Source organism: Misgurnus anguillicaudatus, chromosome 24, assembly GCF_027580225.2.
Source record: "Misgurnus anguillicaudatus chromosome 24, ASM2758022v2, whole genome shotgun sequence".
In the NCBI taxonomy this organism is placed as follows: Eukaryota; Metazoa; Chordata; class Actinopteri; order Cypriniformes; family Cobitidae; genus Misgurnus; species Misgurnus anguillicaudatus.
Genome location: NC_073360.2, coordinates 43,677,282 through 43,695,057, shown reverse-complemented (window position 1 = coordinate 43,695,057; position 17,776 = coordinate 43,677,282). Strand labels below are relative to the sequence as shown.

The following is a 17,776-nucleotide window of genomic DNA, read 5'->3' as shown; positions in this document are numbered from 1 at the left end:
TGTTTAAGTTGTACAAACCTCTCGATTCATTGCTAAATCTCTTCTTGACCTCAGCTTTGTCTCCAGTAACGCCACCTCTTTCTTCAGCTGAGAGATTTCTGTGATGACATCATCAATATATCCAGCACGGACAGATCAGTTCCTACTCATTTACAGCACATCTCATCATCATCGTCTCAACACTTAAATACACAGAGACAAGACTCTGTTTACACTCAATGAAACACGCAAGAGAGAAAAACACTCAGGATATACAAACACATCACACGCGCGCTCTTTCTTTCTTTAGTGAGTTTATTTGCGGACTAAAGAGCTGCAGCGCCTCCTGCTGTACTGGAGACAGAAGACGCTCACTGCTTTACAAGTGAGTATGAGGAGGCTGCAGATCTGGAGGCAGATTTACGGCTCTGTTGTTTCTGGTGTGTCAGTAGTGTGGAAAGTGTGTGAGAGTGTACACAATATAAGATAAATAGTGTAATGATCTGCACCAAATATTAAAATATATGTAGATATTTACTGTTGATTCAAACACTGCAGGAGACAATTAAACTGCAATGGAATTTAGTGAACGGATAATTATTAACACATTGTGATCCACTGTACCTCCCTTATGAAAATTAACAATGGTTTTAATGTGGTAAAGGTGTTTTTTGTGTAGTGATTAGTTTTTTGTAGTAAAAGCTATATTCATTAAAGGTTTCATAATAATATTTAAAATTACTGTCACCTCTTTGTATCTGTATACACACAGGGAGAGAGAGCGTGCACGAGAGACAGAGGTGACAGTCATTTTAAATATGAAAACATATGATTCAAGTGTTACTACATCCTTCTAAAGGAATTACTGGTGGCTAACTATGATCGTCACTTTAGAATATTGATCCAAATTATGACTTATTACTAGAATGATGTGGTAACACTTGAGTCATTACTAGTGACTTACCATGATTATCACTTTAGAATACTACAGTGATTTAATTATAAAATTATCATAAAAAAACATGGGGTTTGAGGTAAGCGGGCTCATAAAAAGGCCAGCAAGAATACTGAGAGTTGCTTTTGCTGTACATTGATTTGATTGCTTTGTATGTTGAAGCCCTTGCAAGTAAAACATTAAATTCTTCTTCTTTTGGCATTTATTCTGTCTCGTCTCAGTCTATCAGGTAATTGCTAAATTTCCACCACAGCAGTCTACACAATCTTGCATGTTTTTATTTATTTTAGAGGTACACTGCAAAAAATGATGTGTTAATTTTTTACACATTGTGTGTTTCATGCCATTTAATGTGTTATAAAATAAATGAAAGGGACAACACAAGTTGTGTTAAAAACAGTGATGGGAATAACGCATTACAATTAATTCTGTTACTGTAATTCCACTACTTTTAGCGGTAATAAACATGTAACGAAGTATTTTTTTTAAATCAAGTAACGCAGTTAAAATGAGTGAAATTTAAATGAGTTGGTTACTCGTGTTACTCTATTTTGTGATAAATGAACACTTGAAGACAAGACAATTCTGATCTAACGTCGCAGGACCATGGGGGGCGGCACAATAAATAACAACACAGAAGGTGTGTTAGTATAGGGACAACACATTTAATGTGCCGTCCCGCATGTGTTCAGTCATTTAAAGGCAAGATATTTGATTTAATCCAGAAACATTTATAGTTAAGTTTGTTGAAAGTCTCCTCACATCCTGATACCAATCACTATGCTAAAATTTGTATTTGTATAAATATATGTCATCTGTGAAAGACATAAGACTATTAAATGTTCAACAAATCATTGAAGTTGGGCCGAACGCAATAATTGGACACATGCAATTTTTGCTCCTCTTCTGTGAATGTGTTTTGCATGCCACTACGCAACCTGTTCACGCAGACATCATACATCATCAACGTATTCACGTGCACTTTGTAAACAGAGGCAAACAAACTTTCCTGCTGAATTGACAAGCTGCACATGAGCAGCTATTGTGTTACTCGTGTATTTTTAAGAATTAGCTTAACAATATTTATGTTTTCAAAAATACAAGCAAACTATTACCTCTACACAACCGAAAACATGCTGTATTTAAAACAGTTGTTTATGTTGTTATTCACTTTGTTCAGCAAAGTTTTCTCATTGGTGAATGAGACATGAAATGTGGACGTCTGGTCTGTGTGTGTTCATGTGTTTCAGAGGTGTATCCACCTACATTTTGAAGTCAAGAACTTTATTTATAGGACCTAAATTCATAGTCAGGTTGCCTTATTATTCTCTCTTATGAAAAATAAACATGCAGTAAAGCTGATTGATTTACTACAAATACATGGCTGTATACAAACACAGTAGCACAACAGTTTCTATTCCATCATCCCTGCTAGGCTGTTATTTTCTATTTATATCATAACTTCCGTTTTAAGATTATGAATTCTACGGTTTCCTTTTCTCCGCTAAGATAAAATAATATTTTTAAATGAACATAATCATTGTAAAAATGAACAAAGCATTTACTGAATAATCTGAACAGTTCCTTTCTCAGTGTACAAGCAAAGTTAATGGACAATTAATGACATTATGGTCACGTCACGTGACATTAAGACTTTTAAAACCAATTCGGAAAATCACATAGCACACAATATAAAATAAACAAGTTTGACACGTAACAAAAGTGTTTATAAAAGAGATAAATGTGATACTTTATTTACACATTTATAATTGTTGTATGAAAAACAACATGAATTAACACTTGTATATAGTTATGAACAGTATGTTTGCTTCCGGACACATACACATATACTCTTTAACAGCTTGGCACCTTAGCTAATGAAAAACCCCACCAAATTTAAGGCGTTGACGTCATGGCAGGTCATCACGTGGGTCACACACGCTGCTAGGTGCAAAAAGTTGAAGACGTTCGGACAAACGTTAGATTAGCCGTTCGTTGGTCGATCTGACATTTATTATTTGCACGTTTTATCCGCCATACACAGATAACCCGCCATAGATTAATAGTAAAGCGTAAATCAATCGCATGCGATTTATCATGCAGCCCGCATTTTAAGTTACATTACCCTGCTGAAAAAAACTGCGTACCAGCAAGACCAGCATATGTTGTGCTTTGGTGCTGGTATGCTGGTGACCACCAGATAAACCAGCATAGACCAGAATAATTCCCATGCTGGTCAACAAATACGACTTCCGAAAGACGCACCGAAATCTATGACCGAAATCCTGGACAGGACGCATCCGGGAAGAATGACACGTATGGGCACCCTATAGATGTAACAATGCAGAGCCAAGATTTGTAATAAGAGAGGGGAAAATCAAGCACTTATCATAGACGTCTTCACAACAAAACAGCATCATCAATGATGTTGACGCAAGGGTCCTCGTTCTCTCCGTATTTATAGCCAAAAGTGCCAGATTACTGGTCCTAGTGTGTCCACTGCTGTTCCTCAGGTAGTTTCTTGTGTATCCATTTTGGTGTAATTGGCTCAATTTCTAAACACGCTATCAAAAGCAAAATGCCGTGCATTAAGGTCAAAAGTTCACCGGGCGCTGCACCCATTGGCCAAAGAAGATCACATGTTTGGGCGTCATGATATTTTAGCTAAATATATATTTTAAATGATTATTTAACTCCCTTTTTTAACAGCATGAAAACACTATTCAAACATGACATTAAAATATAAATATAAAAAATTACAGACATTTCTTGGGGGTGCTGGGCGGGTGCTATGGATATTATAGCCGGAGCTACAGCGCCGCCTAGCTCCTCCCTGGCGCCGCCACTGCTAGTATGTAGTGTTCATTACTCCTTTAAAAGTCAGTGGTTTGTATGATCGCAGTTGTAAGTCTTATAGTGATGCTGGAATCTGTAGAAATTAGGAGAGTACCTTTTTTAGTACCTAAAATTTCCTTTCATAATCTCTTCTCACTTAACGCGTTGTTCGCTGCTATGTAACGCAGGGGAACTCCCACTGCCAACGGTCCAAGTTCAGTCAGGCAAATTAAAGAAAGATCACGGCTTTAGTCAACATGTAGGCTAGCCTGACGTTGTCATACTCAATTCTAGTCAGAATTTATAGCTCCATTGAGCTATAATTATGAGGCGTGTCTCAACCGAAAAATGCCTCTGCACTCAATTGGATAGACCTACGACCAATCAGAGCAACGGAGTGTGTGACGTATGTTGAAATTACGTCTTTGCAGCCTGACCAAACTGCTAGTTATTTCACTACAATGACACTAACATTGTGATTATACTTAGTTAGCGAATGTACATCAACCCCTATTATGTTTACAACATTTCGTTTATATCACAACATGAAGTATTTACTAAGTCATAGAGTAAGACTATCTCTTACCATTTGTACGTTAGGTGAACTTCATCCACGACGATACCAATTACCAGGGCCGGAGTGGGGCCACTTTTCAGCCCGGGAGTTTCAGGCCCAAGACCGGCCCACTTTTTCCATAGTGTTATTCAAAATTAGCACTTTTTTCAAATTGGATAAATAAAGCAACAGTTCAGCTCTTACTATAGTTTTTATTAATATCATGGTTCAACAAACAAGGTAAAAGTTACATAATATTTCACTTAAGATGAGAAGTTAACAAAAATATTCCTCTACACTCTAAAAAAAGCTGGGTTACCCTTGACCCACAATGGGTAAACACTGGACAGAACAAATGCTGGGCCAAAAATAACCCAATGTTGGGTTGTTGTTATGCAACCATGGATTATAATAACCCAACAGTTGGGTTAAAACAACCCAGCATTGGGTCAACTTCAACCCAGCAGCGCGTTCCGTCCAATATTTACCCACCACGGGCCAAAAATAACCCAGCTCCCCCTAGAGTCTATTCCACAAGGAAATGTTGATAAATTATTAGCATTGCTAATGCTATGAGGGCTATGATTAATCAGATGCAAATAGAAATATAAAACCCAGTCCTAATTAAAAAAGAAAACAGTTTGAAAAAAAATATTGAATCCAATATTGGGTAAATATATAGCATAAAAAGTGATTTATAATCTTTTTTTAGGCTGGTCATTTTTGACTGGGAACACAAGAGGTGTTGTAGGGTTCTGAACACAACCTGAGGGTTAAATAACTTTAATTCATATTGTTTACTCATTGCCTCCTCAGTTTCAGCGGCGAACTGGCTTATATGCTGCTCAGAAGCTGCAAAGTCTATGAATCGCATGTATACACAAAAGGCTAATATTTTAACAAAAAAAATGTTGACTTGTAAATAGTTTGAAAACGGTATTAGCCGAATAATTACGTTGCTAATGCTAACCATTACTAGGCTTATTTCTCTTTAAGTTACCTGTTGTCACTTTTGTTTATCCTCTTGAAAATAAATCTGTAAGTTTGGCACATTTGGCAGCATCCTCCTCCTCTCAGACGCGTATTGTTACGGTAGGGCCGGCCCAGCCTACCGGAGAAAAGTTTTGGAAAAGACCTGCTATGGACCGAACCAACTCTATGGGAGGGGAGGGGAAAACTCCTTCACATGGTACAACCCATGCAGAGGCTGCGCGCTGCAGTGTCAATGCGAAACGTGTGAAGTGTCATTTAAGAGAAGATAGACTCACTAACGTGACAAATGTAAAAAAAAAAAAACTCGACCGGCCCCAAAGTGAAGCGGCCCACCGGGAATTCTCCCGGTTCTCCCGATTACCCACTCCGGGCCTGCCAATTACGTTGGCTTGAAAATATTGGAGCCTAGCATGTCCCTCCACTTATTCAGCCACCACGATTCCGGGCTTCCGAAAAGAAGCTGGCAACGACCGCTAATTATATTCATCTCGTCGTGCACGCTGAGTTGCATCGCCGTGATACCGTTAGCCATTTCAGTTGCGACCAACTTTTGCCGAATAGGAAGGACGGCAAAAACATCAACAAATGCCCTGCTCGCGTTTCTCTGTAACTTCCTCTTTTAAAATCAATGCTCTGTCGATATCTTTTAGAACAGACTCAATGTCAGAATCCACACATCTGAACTCTACAGCGGCAGCCATTTAACACACGCGCTCTTTGGTGACGTGGTTCATTACGTTACTGTTGATTATCTGTCCATCATCGTATAAAGCCCGCCCTGACAATTTGATTGGTTCGACCAGCTTTTGTCCAAGCATAGTAGCTCCTCAACGCAGAAACCCCAGACCGATATTCCCGTTTTCAAAATCTTGTGGGCGGGGGTAAGATCGGCTGGCACCCAGGCTACATGTAGGCCTATATTAAACTAATATGTAGATTGTGTAGAATTTTTACATGTTGTGTTTTTATTATTTCCTTGTAGCCTACATGTTAGTTAAAAATAAAACAAAATAATCTGTAATACCACATTGTAGCCACTAGATGTATGTATAATCCATTACATAAAATTCTGTTAAATTCTTAATAAATAAAAGTTGTTGTTTTAAGTAATCCAAAAGTTATCAGTTACATTACTTTTAAGCCTGGTTACTTGTGATATTGATCATAATTTGGTTATTTGTTCTTATTTTACTATTAACTTGTTTTTTAACAATATTTTAAATGTTAAGTTTTTGGTGTCATAACCTTAAGGTCACTGGTGCTTTACGAAGACTGTTTATTAAATCTTCCAACAAACATTACAGTGTTAAGGTTTTTTTCCTGTATGAACTCTCTTATGGGAATGTAAGTTACTTAAACAAGTAAACGTCTTGTCGCACTGAGAGCATTTGAAAGGTTTTTCACCTGTATGAATTCTCTTATGATTTAGTAAATTCTGCTTTAGATTAAAACTCTTCCCACAGACATTACAGTGATGAGGTTTCTCTCCAGTATGAACTCTCTGATGGGCTTTGAAGTAACTTGAATAAGCAAACATCTTGTCGCACTGAGAGCATTTGAAAGGTTTTTCACCTGTATGAATTTTCTTATGATTTAATAAGGCAGTCTGTTGTCTAAAGCTCTTCCCACAGACACTACAGTGATAAGGTTTCTCTCCAGTGTGAATTCTCTGATGGGCTTTGAAGTGACTTGAATAAGCAAACGTCTTGTCGCACTGAGAGCATTTGAAAGGTTTTTCACCTGTATGAATTTTCTGGTGAGTTAGTAATGTAGACCCGTGACTAAAACTCTTTCCACAGACACTACAGTGATAAGGTTTCTCTCCAGTATGAACTCTCTGATGGGATTTGAAGTGACTTGAATAAGCAAACGTTTTGTCACACTGAGAGCATTTGTAAGGTTTTTCACCTGTATGAATTCTCTTGTGATTTAGTAAATTCTGCTTTAGACTAAAACTCTTCCCACAGACACTACAGTGATAAGGTTTCTCTCCAGTATGAACTCTCTGATGGGCTTTGAAGTGACTTGAATAAGCAAACGTCTTGTCGCACTCAGAGCATTTGAAAGGTTTTTCACCTGTATGAATTTTCTGGTGAGTTATTAATGAAGACCCGTGACTAAAACTCTTCCCACAGACACTACAGCGATGAGGTTTCTCTCCAGTATGAACTCTCTGATGGGATTTTAATTGTCCTAACTGAGAAAAAGTCTTGTCACACTGAGCGCATTTGAAAGGTTTTTCTCCAGTGTGAAGTCTCTGATGAACTTTAAGATGGTCTTTGGTTTTGAAGTATTTTCCACATTCAGTGCAGTTGAAAGGCTTTTCACCACTGTGTGTCCTCATGTGAACATTTAGATTAGAGGAAGAGACACAGATCTTCCCACACTGCTCACAGTGAAACTGCTTCTTCTTCTTCTTTTTCTTCTTCTTCTCTTTGTGGTCTTCTGAATGATGTTTCTTCTCTTGTAAGGTAGTAAAGCTGGTCTCAGATCTGGTGAAGAGTTTCTTTTCTGTGTGTTTTGAAAGAAACATGAAACAATTAAATTGTCATCATTTCATTCTTATTTACACAAAAAAGTAGTGCTGCACGATATATTCGAAAAATTCATTATCATCGCGATGGGCGTGTGCAATATACATATCGCATGGAGCTGCGATAACTTACATTTATTTTACGTGTCTATCATTTGTGTGTTGCATGCTTAGATTGTACAAATTACACCGATCAGAAGGTGTTTCCCACACATTTACTTTACTTGGGCAGCTCTCCCAGGTATATTAACAACCGGCCATGTATATTTAGCATGAAATTTTGTCTTTTTTGCCCGTGATAATGACATTATGCGTGCAAGCACGTTGTGTCTTTTCAGATGAGTTTGCTGTGCGTTCGCGAACAAGCCATTATAGCTCAAACGGTCAAACAGTCATTATGTAAGCTGACCCTACATACTTTATAAAGAGTATACTTTTGAACAGAGATGTATAGCAACGAAGTAGAACTATTTCACTACTGTCCTTAAGTACTAAATTACAGTATCTGTACTCTACTGAAGTATTATTTTTTTCTCCTACTTCCACTTTTACTTCAGTACATATTTTCGATGAGTTTAATACTTTTACTCCAATACATTTTTTATGTGCTGCATAGTTACTCGTTACATTCAAATGTTACGAATCATTACAAACCCACATTATCACTGCCGGAGCGGTGATACACATTAGAAACACACACACGGTGGTCTAAACCAATCGGAGATAGTGAAGGGCGGACCCCTCCCTCCCTCTCACTCACAAATATGAGCCGCGGTTGTGGAAAAATGTGAAGCGAAGAGAGAACCAAAGTGCGCGAGAAAGACCGAGAGAGAATGCGCAAGAAAGGGCGAGTGTGCGCGAAAGAAGGACACCTAAATACATTGAAACACCTTGTACCTTTACCTATTACCATTGTATCGCCTAATATTTAATTAATTTTGAATTCTCTATCGGCATATCAGTATCAGCATTCAAACTTTTGACCGTTTTCTTTAATAACTACATTACACAATACCACACTACCATTATTCAACAAAGACAAGGTAAAAATGTTTTTTCATTCTCTGTCCCCTTTAAGGAAATTATACTTTCAGTATACAGAAGACACACCAATAAAAATGTTCTGCACCAAAATTCAGAATTTTATTAAAGGAAATCAAATAAATGACTTAGGAAAAACCCTGATGCCCCGAATGCCTCACCCTGACACCCCCAATTTCTGGGGATGGAAATAAAATAAAGTATCATTACATGATAATGCCAAGGCTTAGTGGGATAAAATTAACTTTAATATTTCTTACATCTATCTTAAACAAAACAGTGAACTAAAATAAATAAAAAGGATAACAACTGGTTATTATATGATCTATATTGTTCATTACACCTCTTGAGGACTGAAACTGTGGAGTTGGAAATAATTAAAATATATTTTTGTACACACATATTTAAGTTAATGTTGCTGAATAAAGAAAGAGATAAAAATATTGTAGTCTCGGGGGTAAAAAGAGAGAAATAAAACATTTCATTCACGTTAACGGATCTTACAACCCAGTTTATTTATCCGCATAACATTAGCGATCTCCGTTTTTACATCAATCAAAAGCTTCTTTTAACATCATATCCTCTTCATAAAAACGTTAAAATCAATAGAAAACCACTAAAATATATATTGTTCTCTCACATTTAAGTTACTAAATGACGAAAGAGAGAAAAGAAATCTGTAAAATAATGTTTGTTTCTGAGGTAAAATTAAACGACCGTGACGCAAGTTCGCCAGCGCGCGCTGAAGGAGCAGAGTATAAGCGAGTGCTGCAGCAGTGTAGCACACACGACGTGCGCAGTAATAAAGAATACAATGGATTTATTCATGTTTTCATTTAATTTCCTTAAAAATTTGATGGATAGCAGCAGTAGTTAACACACACGGAGCAGTGGGCATTTACGTAGTTGTCTGAGTAAAGGCCATCCATTATGCTATTAAAGTTTTTGTATTTCTTAAAGAACCTACAGGAAACGTTCTGGGGAAAAAGAACCAAATGGAAACCATATGGGAACGTTAGGGAAACGGTCTGTGTTTGCTGGGCTATCGGTTTTTATAAAAAAAAATCTAAAAATTTGTTCTGAAGAGAGCACTTTATTTTTATTAGGATGACACAGGTGTAATTGATTTAAGATAAAATTATACTTGTGGGGTGAACTAACTAGGGATGGGCACGAGTACTCGAACGTAGCATCGATGATCGATCATGAAAACGATGATCATGTGGGTTTATTTATTTATGTATTATGGATATGGCGGCATTTGGCTAGCTGGTTAGCATAACAAACGCATCTGATAGTGAAAACTGGGTCTGAAGATGCGTGGTTGACGTATGACATCAGTTACGTTACCATGCGTGATTCAAAAACAAACGGCGCGGCGGCAACCCGCTGATCCCGTGAAGCAACCCGCCGATGCGCGGAATGCACGGCAGCCCGCCGATCCCGTGAAGCCGGCCACACCTCACCTCACATCACCGAGGCATATGGTTTAAAAGGATGCCGTGATTTTCGGAAATACAGTCAGTCAGATGCAAAATGTACAACGCCGTCGAAAGTTCAATGGGTTATCATCAAATATCAACAGATACCAGAGAGCCATACGAGCATCTTGAACAGGTAAGGGACGACGTCATGACACAGTTAATCGCTAAAATGATAGCAAAGACTTAAAGCTGCTTAATGTTATGAAGCTTGTGCTTTGACTGGACGTGTTTAAAAGCGCACTGTTTATGATGCACATCAACAACGGGAGTTAAACTTTCTGTACATAACTTAGTTGAAAACTTAGATGAAGTCTTGCATTTTATGCAGACAGATGCACGTTGTACATTTATGTTGTATAAAGGCTTAATATTATGTAGAGTGCGTCATGTAGAAAGCGCTTCGGTTTGTGTTTATTAACCCTTTAGTTTCACTTCATCACGCAGCTATTCCTGTAAGAGGTTTCTGTTAAAAAACATTTAATTCATTAATAATCTAGTATGTGTTCATTGTTCTCTCATAGTTTATTCAAAATTAAGTTTTATTTGAGTGTTTTTAATAAAAATATTTTCATTTTCACCATGACGTGTACGCCCCGCCCCTTTGATTGCCCCGCCCCCAGTTAATCAGTACTCGTTCTTCAGACCTATGGATTAATCGAAATGAAAAAATGACATAAATGCACATCCCTAGAACTAACCCTTTAAGTAAGGAATAATTGACGACGCGCCATTGAATTAGAAAATAATGCACACCCAAGGTGCAATGCAGTACGACGCGAAGCAGAGTTCGGTTACACTGCGGGTGTGCATTATTTTCAAATAATTCAAAGGATTATTCCTCTTTTACCACGGTTACCCCAAACATTTCTCTGGTGCCTATTTTTAAGACATTTGACAAGTTGGGTGTGCGGTTTCCAGAAATTAATGCAGACCCACGGAACATTTCTCAGCCAATCAGAATACAATATTCAACAGACCCGTGGTATAAGCCTACATATTCTGTTTCTCAATAAGTTTTAAAGATATATCCTAAACTGTAGTACTTACATTTTTGTGGGGTATTTTTGTGACTGAAAACCCTAAACATGTGCTCACAATGTTAAAATTGTTAAAAATACAACAATTAAGGAGACATACCTGATGGAATAAAAATCATCATCTTCATCAATGCGCTCTTCCTCTTCTGTGGGTTCCGTTTTGATTTCTGTGGGTTCAGTTTTGATTTCTGTGGGTTCAGTTTTGATTTCTGTGGGTTCAGTTTTGATTTCTGTGGGTTCAGTTTTAATCTTCATCATGAGGTTCGTGCAGTCGATGAGTTTAACTGAACACATCTTCAGTTTGGTCTGCAGGATCTGCTGCTGTTCTCCAGCGTTACAGACAGAATCCAGAGACTCTGTGGAGGTTTGATCCTCCTGTAAGCTCTGTTTACTGTCACACACTGTAGTGTCCTGAGTGTCTGTGAGCTTTGACTCAGTATAACAGAGTAAAGTCAGACTGAGATCGGAGTTCTGTGTGTGTCTGGATTTCTCTTCAGAGAGTTTAGAGTCCAGCAGTGTCTGTGGTGTGCGGCTCTGATCTCTGCTCATCCACACTGAATCCAGACTCCCATCATCAGTCACATACACTGAAGATTCACAACAATCCACATCCTGAAAACACAACACACACAGACAGTAAGACTAGAAATTATCTGATGTTGTCAGATTCAGGTAAATGATGTGTAAGCTGTACAAACCTCTCGATTCATTGCTAAATCTCCTCTTGACCTCAGCTTTGTCTCCAGTAACGCCACCTCTTTCTTCAGCTGAGAGATTTCTGCGATGAAATCATCAATATATTCAGCACGGACAGATCAGTTCCTACTGATTTACAGCACATCTCATCATCATCATCATCATCGTCTCAACACTTAAATACACAGAGACAAGACTCTGTTTACACTCAATGAAACACGCAAGAGAGAAAAACACTGAGGATAAACAAACACATCACACGCGCGCTCTTTCTTTCTTTCTTTAGTGAGTTTATTTGCGGACTAAAGAGCTGCAGCGCCTCCTGCTGTACTGGAGACAGAAGACGCTCATTGCTTTACAAGTGAGTATGAGGAGGCTGCAGATCTGGAGGCAGATTTACGAGAGTGTTTCTGGTGTGTCAGTAGGGTGTAAAGTGTGTGAGAGTGTACACAATATAAGATAAATAGTGTAATGATCTGCACCAAATATTAAAATATATGTAGATATTTACTGTTGATTCAAACACTGCAGGAGACAATTAAACTGTGATGGAATTTAGTGAACGGATAATTATTAACACATTATGATCCACTGTACATCCCTTATGAAAATTAACAATGGTTTTAATGTGGTAAAGGTGTTTTTTGTGTAGTGATTAGTTTTTTGTAGTAAAAGCTATATTCATTAAAGGTTTTCATAATAATATTTAAAATTACTGTCATCTCTTTGTATCTGTATACACACAGGGAGAGAGTATGTGCACGAGAGACAGAGGTGACAGTAATTTTAAATATGAAAACTGTGTTATTCAAGTGTTACTACATCCTTCTAAAGGAATTACTGGTGGCTAACTATGATCGTCACTTTGGAATATTGATCCAAATTATGACTTATTACTAGAATGATGTAGTAACACTTGAGCCATTACTAGTGACTTACCATGATTATCACTTTAGAATACTACAGTAATTTTATTATAAAATTATCATAAAAAAAACATGGGGTTTGAGGTAAGCGGGCTCATAAAAAGGCCAGCAAGAATACTGAGAGTTGCTTTTGCTGTACATTGATTTGATTGCTTTGTATGTTGAAGCCCTTGCAAGTAAAACATTAAATTCTTCTTCTTTAAGCATTCATTCTGTCTTGTCTCAGTATATCAGGTTATTGCTGAATTTCCACCACAGCAGTCTACACAATCTTGCATGTTTTTATTTATTTTAGAGGTACACTGCAAAAAAATGTGTTAATTACACATTGTGTGTGTCATGCCATTTAATGCGTTATAAAATAAATGAAAGGGACAGCACAAGTTGTGTTAAAAACAGTGATGGGAGTAACGCATTACAATTAATTCTGTTACTGTAATTCCACTACTTTTAGCAGTAATAAACATGTAACAAAGTATTTTTTAAAATCAAGTAACGCAGTTACAGTTAGTGAAATTTAAATGAGTTGGTTACTCGTGTTACTCTATTTTGTGATGAATGAACACTTGACGACAAGACATTTCTGATCTAATGTCGCAGGACCATGGGGGGCGACACAATAAATAACAACACAGGAGGTGTGTTAGTATAGGGACAACACATTTAATGTGCCGTCCCGCATGTGTTCAGTCATTTAAAGGCAAGATATTTGTAGATATTTGCTTGTAGAATTATAAGGTTCTATCTAATATTTTTGTCAAAATTGAGTTGTTCACATATTCTTACTCTGTGACAACTTATTTACATTATGTGATGTTTTATTTTAAGTTTTGTACATTTTGGGACGTTTTATTAAAAAAACAAAAAGGTTCTATCTACAAAATCGAACTGTAAGTTGGCTCTATAAGGTTCTATCTGCGTGAGCTAATCAGCACTTCGAATGCACAGAAGGGGACCAATCAGGATCAACTTTATGGGGTGGTTTCTCAGACAGGGATTAGCTTAAGCCAGAACTAGGGCTGTTTCTCAATTCCAAGAACGCAAAGAACGGACCCGCGTCCTCGTGGAGATCGGTCCCGCCAGGCGACCCTGGAAGAACGAACTCGGAAGTTTTGCCGCAATGACTTCTGGGGCGAAAAGCGACCCCAGCAAGTCTGCACTCGATGCATCCTCGATATCAAGAACACATCCGGGTATTTTCATGCGTCCTCTGTCCTTGCGTTCTTGAGAATTGGAATGAACTTCGACTGTTAATGATGACGTAGAGGGAGGACACGAGGACGCAAGATCGCTGAAGAACGCATATTGAGAAACAGCCTAGAACTTAGTTTCATTAGAAAATATTTAACAAACATGCCTTACTAAAAGTATTACTTGTGTGCATTTTGAGGCTAAACAAAGGGCACTGATGTATTTTAAGATATGTCAGTGCAAGTTGTTTTCAGTTTGGACAGCTCTTACATTAATTTTATTCTAGGACTAGTCTAATCCCTGTCTGTGAAACTGTCCCTATATGTGGTGTTGCCGCATGGGCGTCGGAAGCAAATGAAAAGTGGGTGGGTCCCCACGACAACCCCCCCCCCAAATTACATTTACTGCAATAGTTGCAATTTTCATGTTTCCTTTTAATTAGCCTGAACATTTGCGTTTACTAAATAAAGGATATAAATAAAAAAAATCTGGCATTAGCCCTTTGAATAATTTGCAAATAATGACAGATGTCATATTTAATTTATTTTTCTCTGTGACATTTTTTTTCCTGTACTCTGCTGACAATAGGCTACAATGTTTATTTTTTATTTTGAGGAAATAACAGGTAAGAAAAACGAATGAAGATAAACTGGTACAATTTATACCCAATCTCTCTTTCTCTCTCTTAGAGAAATATAAATGTGAGATTCTGGAAATTAGATAAATTTATTTAATGGTACCTTCGGGAAACAATGCTGTCATAAGAGTTTGAGCATGTGTACTTCTAAAACACAATCGATTAAACAATTGCAGAGGTATGACTTTATGAATCATTTGCAAATGTACCTCGCAAATAATGTTAATACGTGAAGACGTTCATTTCTGTAATAATCGCATGAAAAGTAATTGCAGGTGTCACAAGCCGGGGGTGGCCGCAAATATAACTAGGCCACGCCCCTGTTTAACTTCCACCTCGAGGAGGTCCCCAAAGCCAACCAAATGACCAGACAACACAAGTGCAGGTAAGTATAAAAATAAATATTTTATTTAATTTAGTTAAAATGACTTCAGGAAGGGTAGGGGGAAGGGGAAAGTTTAAAACTAATGCTCTCGCTCTGCTCTCCAGGTGGGTCGTGGTCCAGAGCAATGGAAGAGGGGGAAGAAAGGGATCGGCCCGGGATTCCAACGTGTTACGAAGGGGGGGGGGGGGTGTACCTCAGACTTCTCCGCCTGGCTCGTAATCCCGTGGCGCCCTCCTCTTTTCCTGGAGGCAGAACAGAATTAAAAATGAACGCTGGGCAACAGACGTGTATATCTCAACGTACCCTTTCCTCGATCCAGGGTTGTCACTCTCCAGTACGTGGTCGGGTGGCTGGCCCACGTTGATGCGCCCTTAATCACGGGTATCCCTCTCTCCACAGATTGCTGGTTAAACACAAGGGTCGGTCAAGTACACAACTGGGGGTTCTCTCTCACCTCTCCAGCGGACACGTCATACAACAAGTATGGTGAGTATAATCTCCTCTTCTCTCTTTCTCCACAAAGGCTGCTGGCTGGGACACACAGAACGGTTACGTACACAACTGGGGGTTTCTCTCACCTCTCCAGCGGACACGACATACAGAAAGTATGGTAAATATAATCTCCTCTTCTCTAGTTCTCTTACTTCCACACGTGGCTAATCGACGATCAATACAGGCGTACGTTTCATTTGGGTGAGTGAAAAAAAGTGGACTTACAGTGACCGTCTGTCCACAACTCGCCGACAGCCTCGAGGCGAGGTGGCAATGATGGCGTCGAGGAACGGATCCTCTCGACGGCTGCTACTGCTGCGGAGGGCACAACTCCACTCTGTCACACCGAGCCGAGCGCTGCCCTTCCCTTTCCACTTCCTCAGCTATCGAACACTGGACAGGGGCACCCCTTAGAAGAGCCTATGGGACAGATGAGATCGACTCCGCCTCGCTCCGCAACAGTACAGGTTAGAAATCACAACATGCAAGCAACCGTGTATCCTTGATGTTACTCACACAGTCCCTTGTGGTCAAACACTTCACCACTTCTTCATCACACAACCCAAATCCACAGAAGGTCCGTCGATATCCCACCACAAGCGTTTCCACTCGGGCTCACCTACAGCATATATTAGAAAAGTACAGCGACTGGCGCCGGCAGCCTTTCCGTCTTTCCACAGTCTAGAGGATGGGGGCGGGGGTCTGGCTGACAATACACACACACAGAAAAAGAAAGGACACTGCACCACTTCAAGTGAAAAGTTCCACACAATATAGACTCACCACACCACACTACAAGTGAGCACTGGGAAACCCCGTCTTCTCCTCCTTCCCCGGAATTCGATATGGCGTTGTTTACACGACTCAGTCTACGTTCTTGGGGCTATAGTCACCCGAGCTGGCTTTCTTCCGGCACTCCCACCACACTGCTCCGCGGTAGGGCCGTCCTTCTTCCACTAAACAGCCTGTCACACAACGGGTTAACAACCAGTGTCCAAAAGTATTTATTTGTACTCACAATCACTGTACAGTATGCTCCGTTATCAGCCTCTTCTCCACACACAGGCCCGCATCCACAGCGGCAGATGAGTTGGCGTGTACACACGCAGAACAATATTTACACCAGTAATGCCAGTAGCCTTTGTTTCCTTCGAATCATTTATCACTCACTCTACACCGATCTCTCTCTCTGTTTCGTTTCAGATTCCAGCAGTTATGCTTTCCTTTGTCCCACACAGCCACGCCAGCCCAGCCTGAAGAGTAAACACAACACCACAGCAGTGCCAACACACGTCAACAATGACTCCAGCAATCGAACTCCTAACTGCGTTTTTGGATGATCTCTTTATACTCCCTGATCTGTTGTTTCCTCCAATCACCAACCGCTACGGTTAATCAGCCGCACCTGTAACGAATTCGCTGATTCGTTAAACTCTCCAACTTTTAGTTCCGCCCCTAGAACGATCGTCACCCTGTGACACATGCTTCTGTAAAAAACTTTACAATTATCCAGCGATCGTGGCACCATAATCAAAATAAACTATTTTACTGCAGTAATAATATTTTAACGAGTAGCATACACTTTTAACGTAGGTTTGAAAAGAACCTGTCATTTAAAAGCATAACGTCTCCGTGCCTCCGCGCACAGATGGAATTCATATCTCTCCTCCTCATCTCCGTTTATTCTTGTTTCTTGAACTTGGGGCTCGAGTCTGACCTAAGGTTCGAGCTGCCTTTAAGAACAGCAAGCTAAGTTCGTTTACCGTTAATTATTAAGACTGGGCAGGCAAACTCGTTACGGGTGGAAAAATAAAAAAATACTTATCTTAATTTTTAGGACTTGGATCATGTACATAAAAGAACAAATATTTAATGGACTTGTTTTACTTAAGAAAACATTATATTCATATGAAACGTTTTAAATAAACTGATGAGTTTTGCATCAAATAGTTTTTTTATAACGAATAATTATGACTATTCATAGACCATTCATTATTTCATGTATGACTTAGATTTTTAAAATGACGATTTATCTA

The 17,776-nt window shown here is 39.0% G+C and overlaps 2 protein-coding genes across 4 annotated transcripts in view; both read right to left on the bottom strand.

The window, feature by feature from the left end:
* LOC129437108 (sterile alpha motif domain-containing protein 3) overlaps window positions 1-298 on the bottom strand; it is a 95,479-nt gene extending 95,181 nt beyond the window's left edge. Inside the window, exon 1 of the mRNA XM_073863479.1 lies at window positions 19-298. Coding sequence (XP_073719580.1) covers window positions 19-30 — 12 coding nt within the window. The 5' untranslated portion in view covers window positions 31-298. The remainder of the gene's footprint in view (window positions 1-18) is intronic.
* A 6,279-nt stretch (window positions 299-6,577) lies between these two features.
* LOC129439007 (uncharacterized) overlaps window positions 6,578-17,776 on the bottom strand; it is a 109,430-nt gene continuing 98,231 nt past the window's right edge. For all 3 annotated transcript variants that reach the window (XM_073863494.1, XM_073863495.1, XM_073863496.1), the window contains exon 3: window positions 6,578-7,829. In XM_073863494.1, the coding sequence (XP_073719595.1) occupies window positions 6,625-7,829 (1,205 nt within the window). In that variant the 3' untranslated portion in view covers window positions 6,578-6,624. The remainder of the gene's footprint in view (window positions 7,830-17,776) is intronic.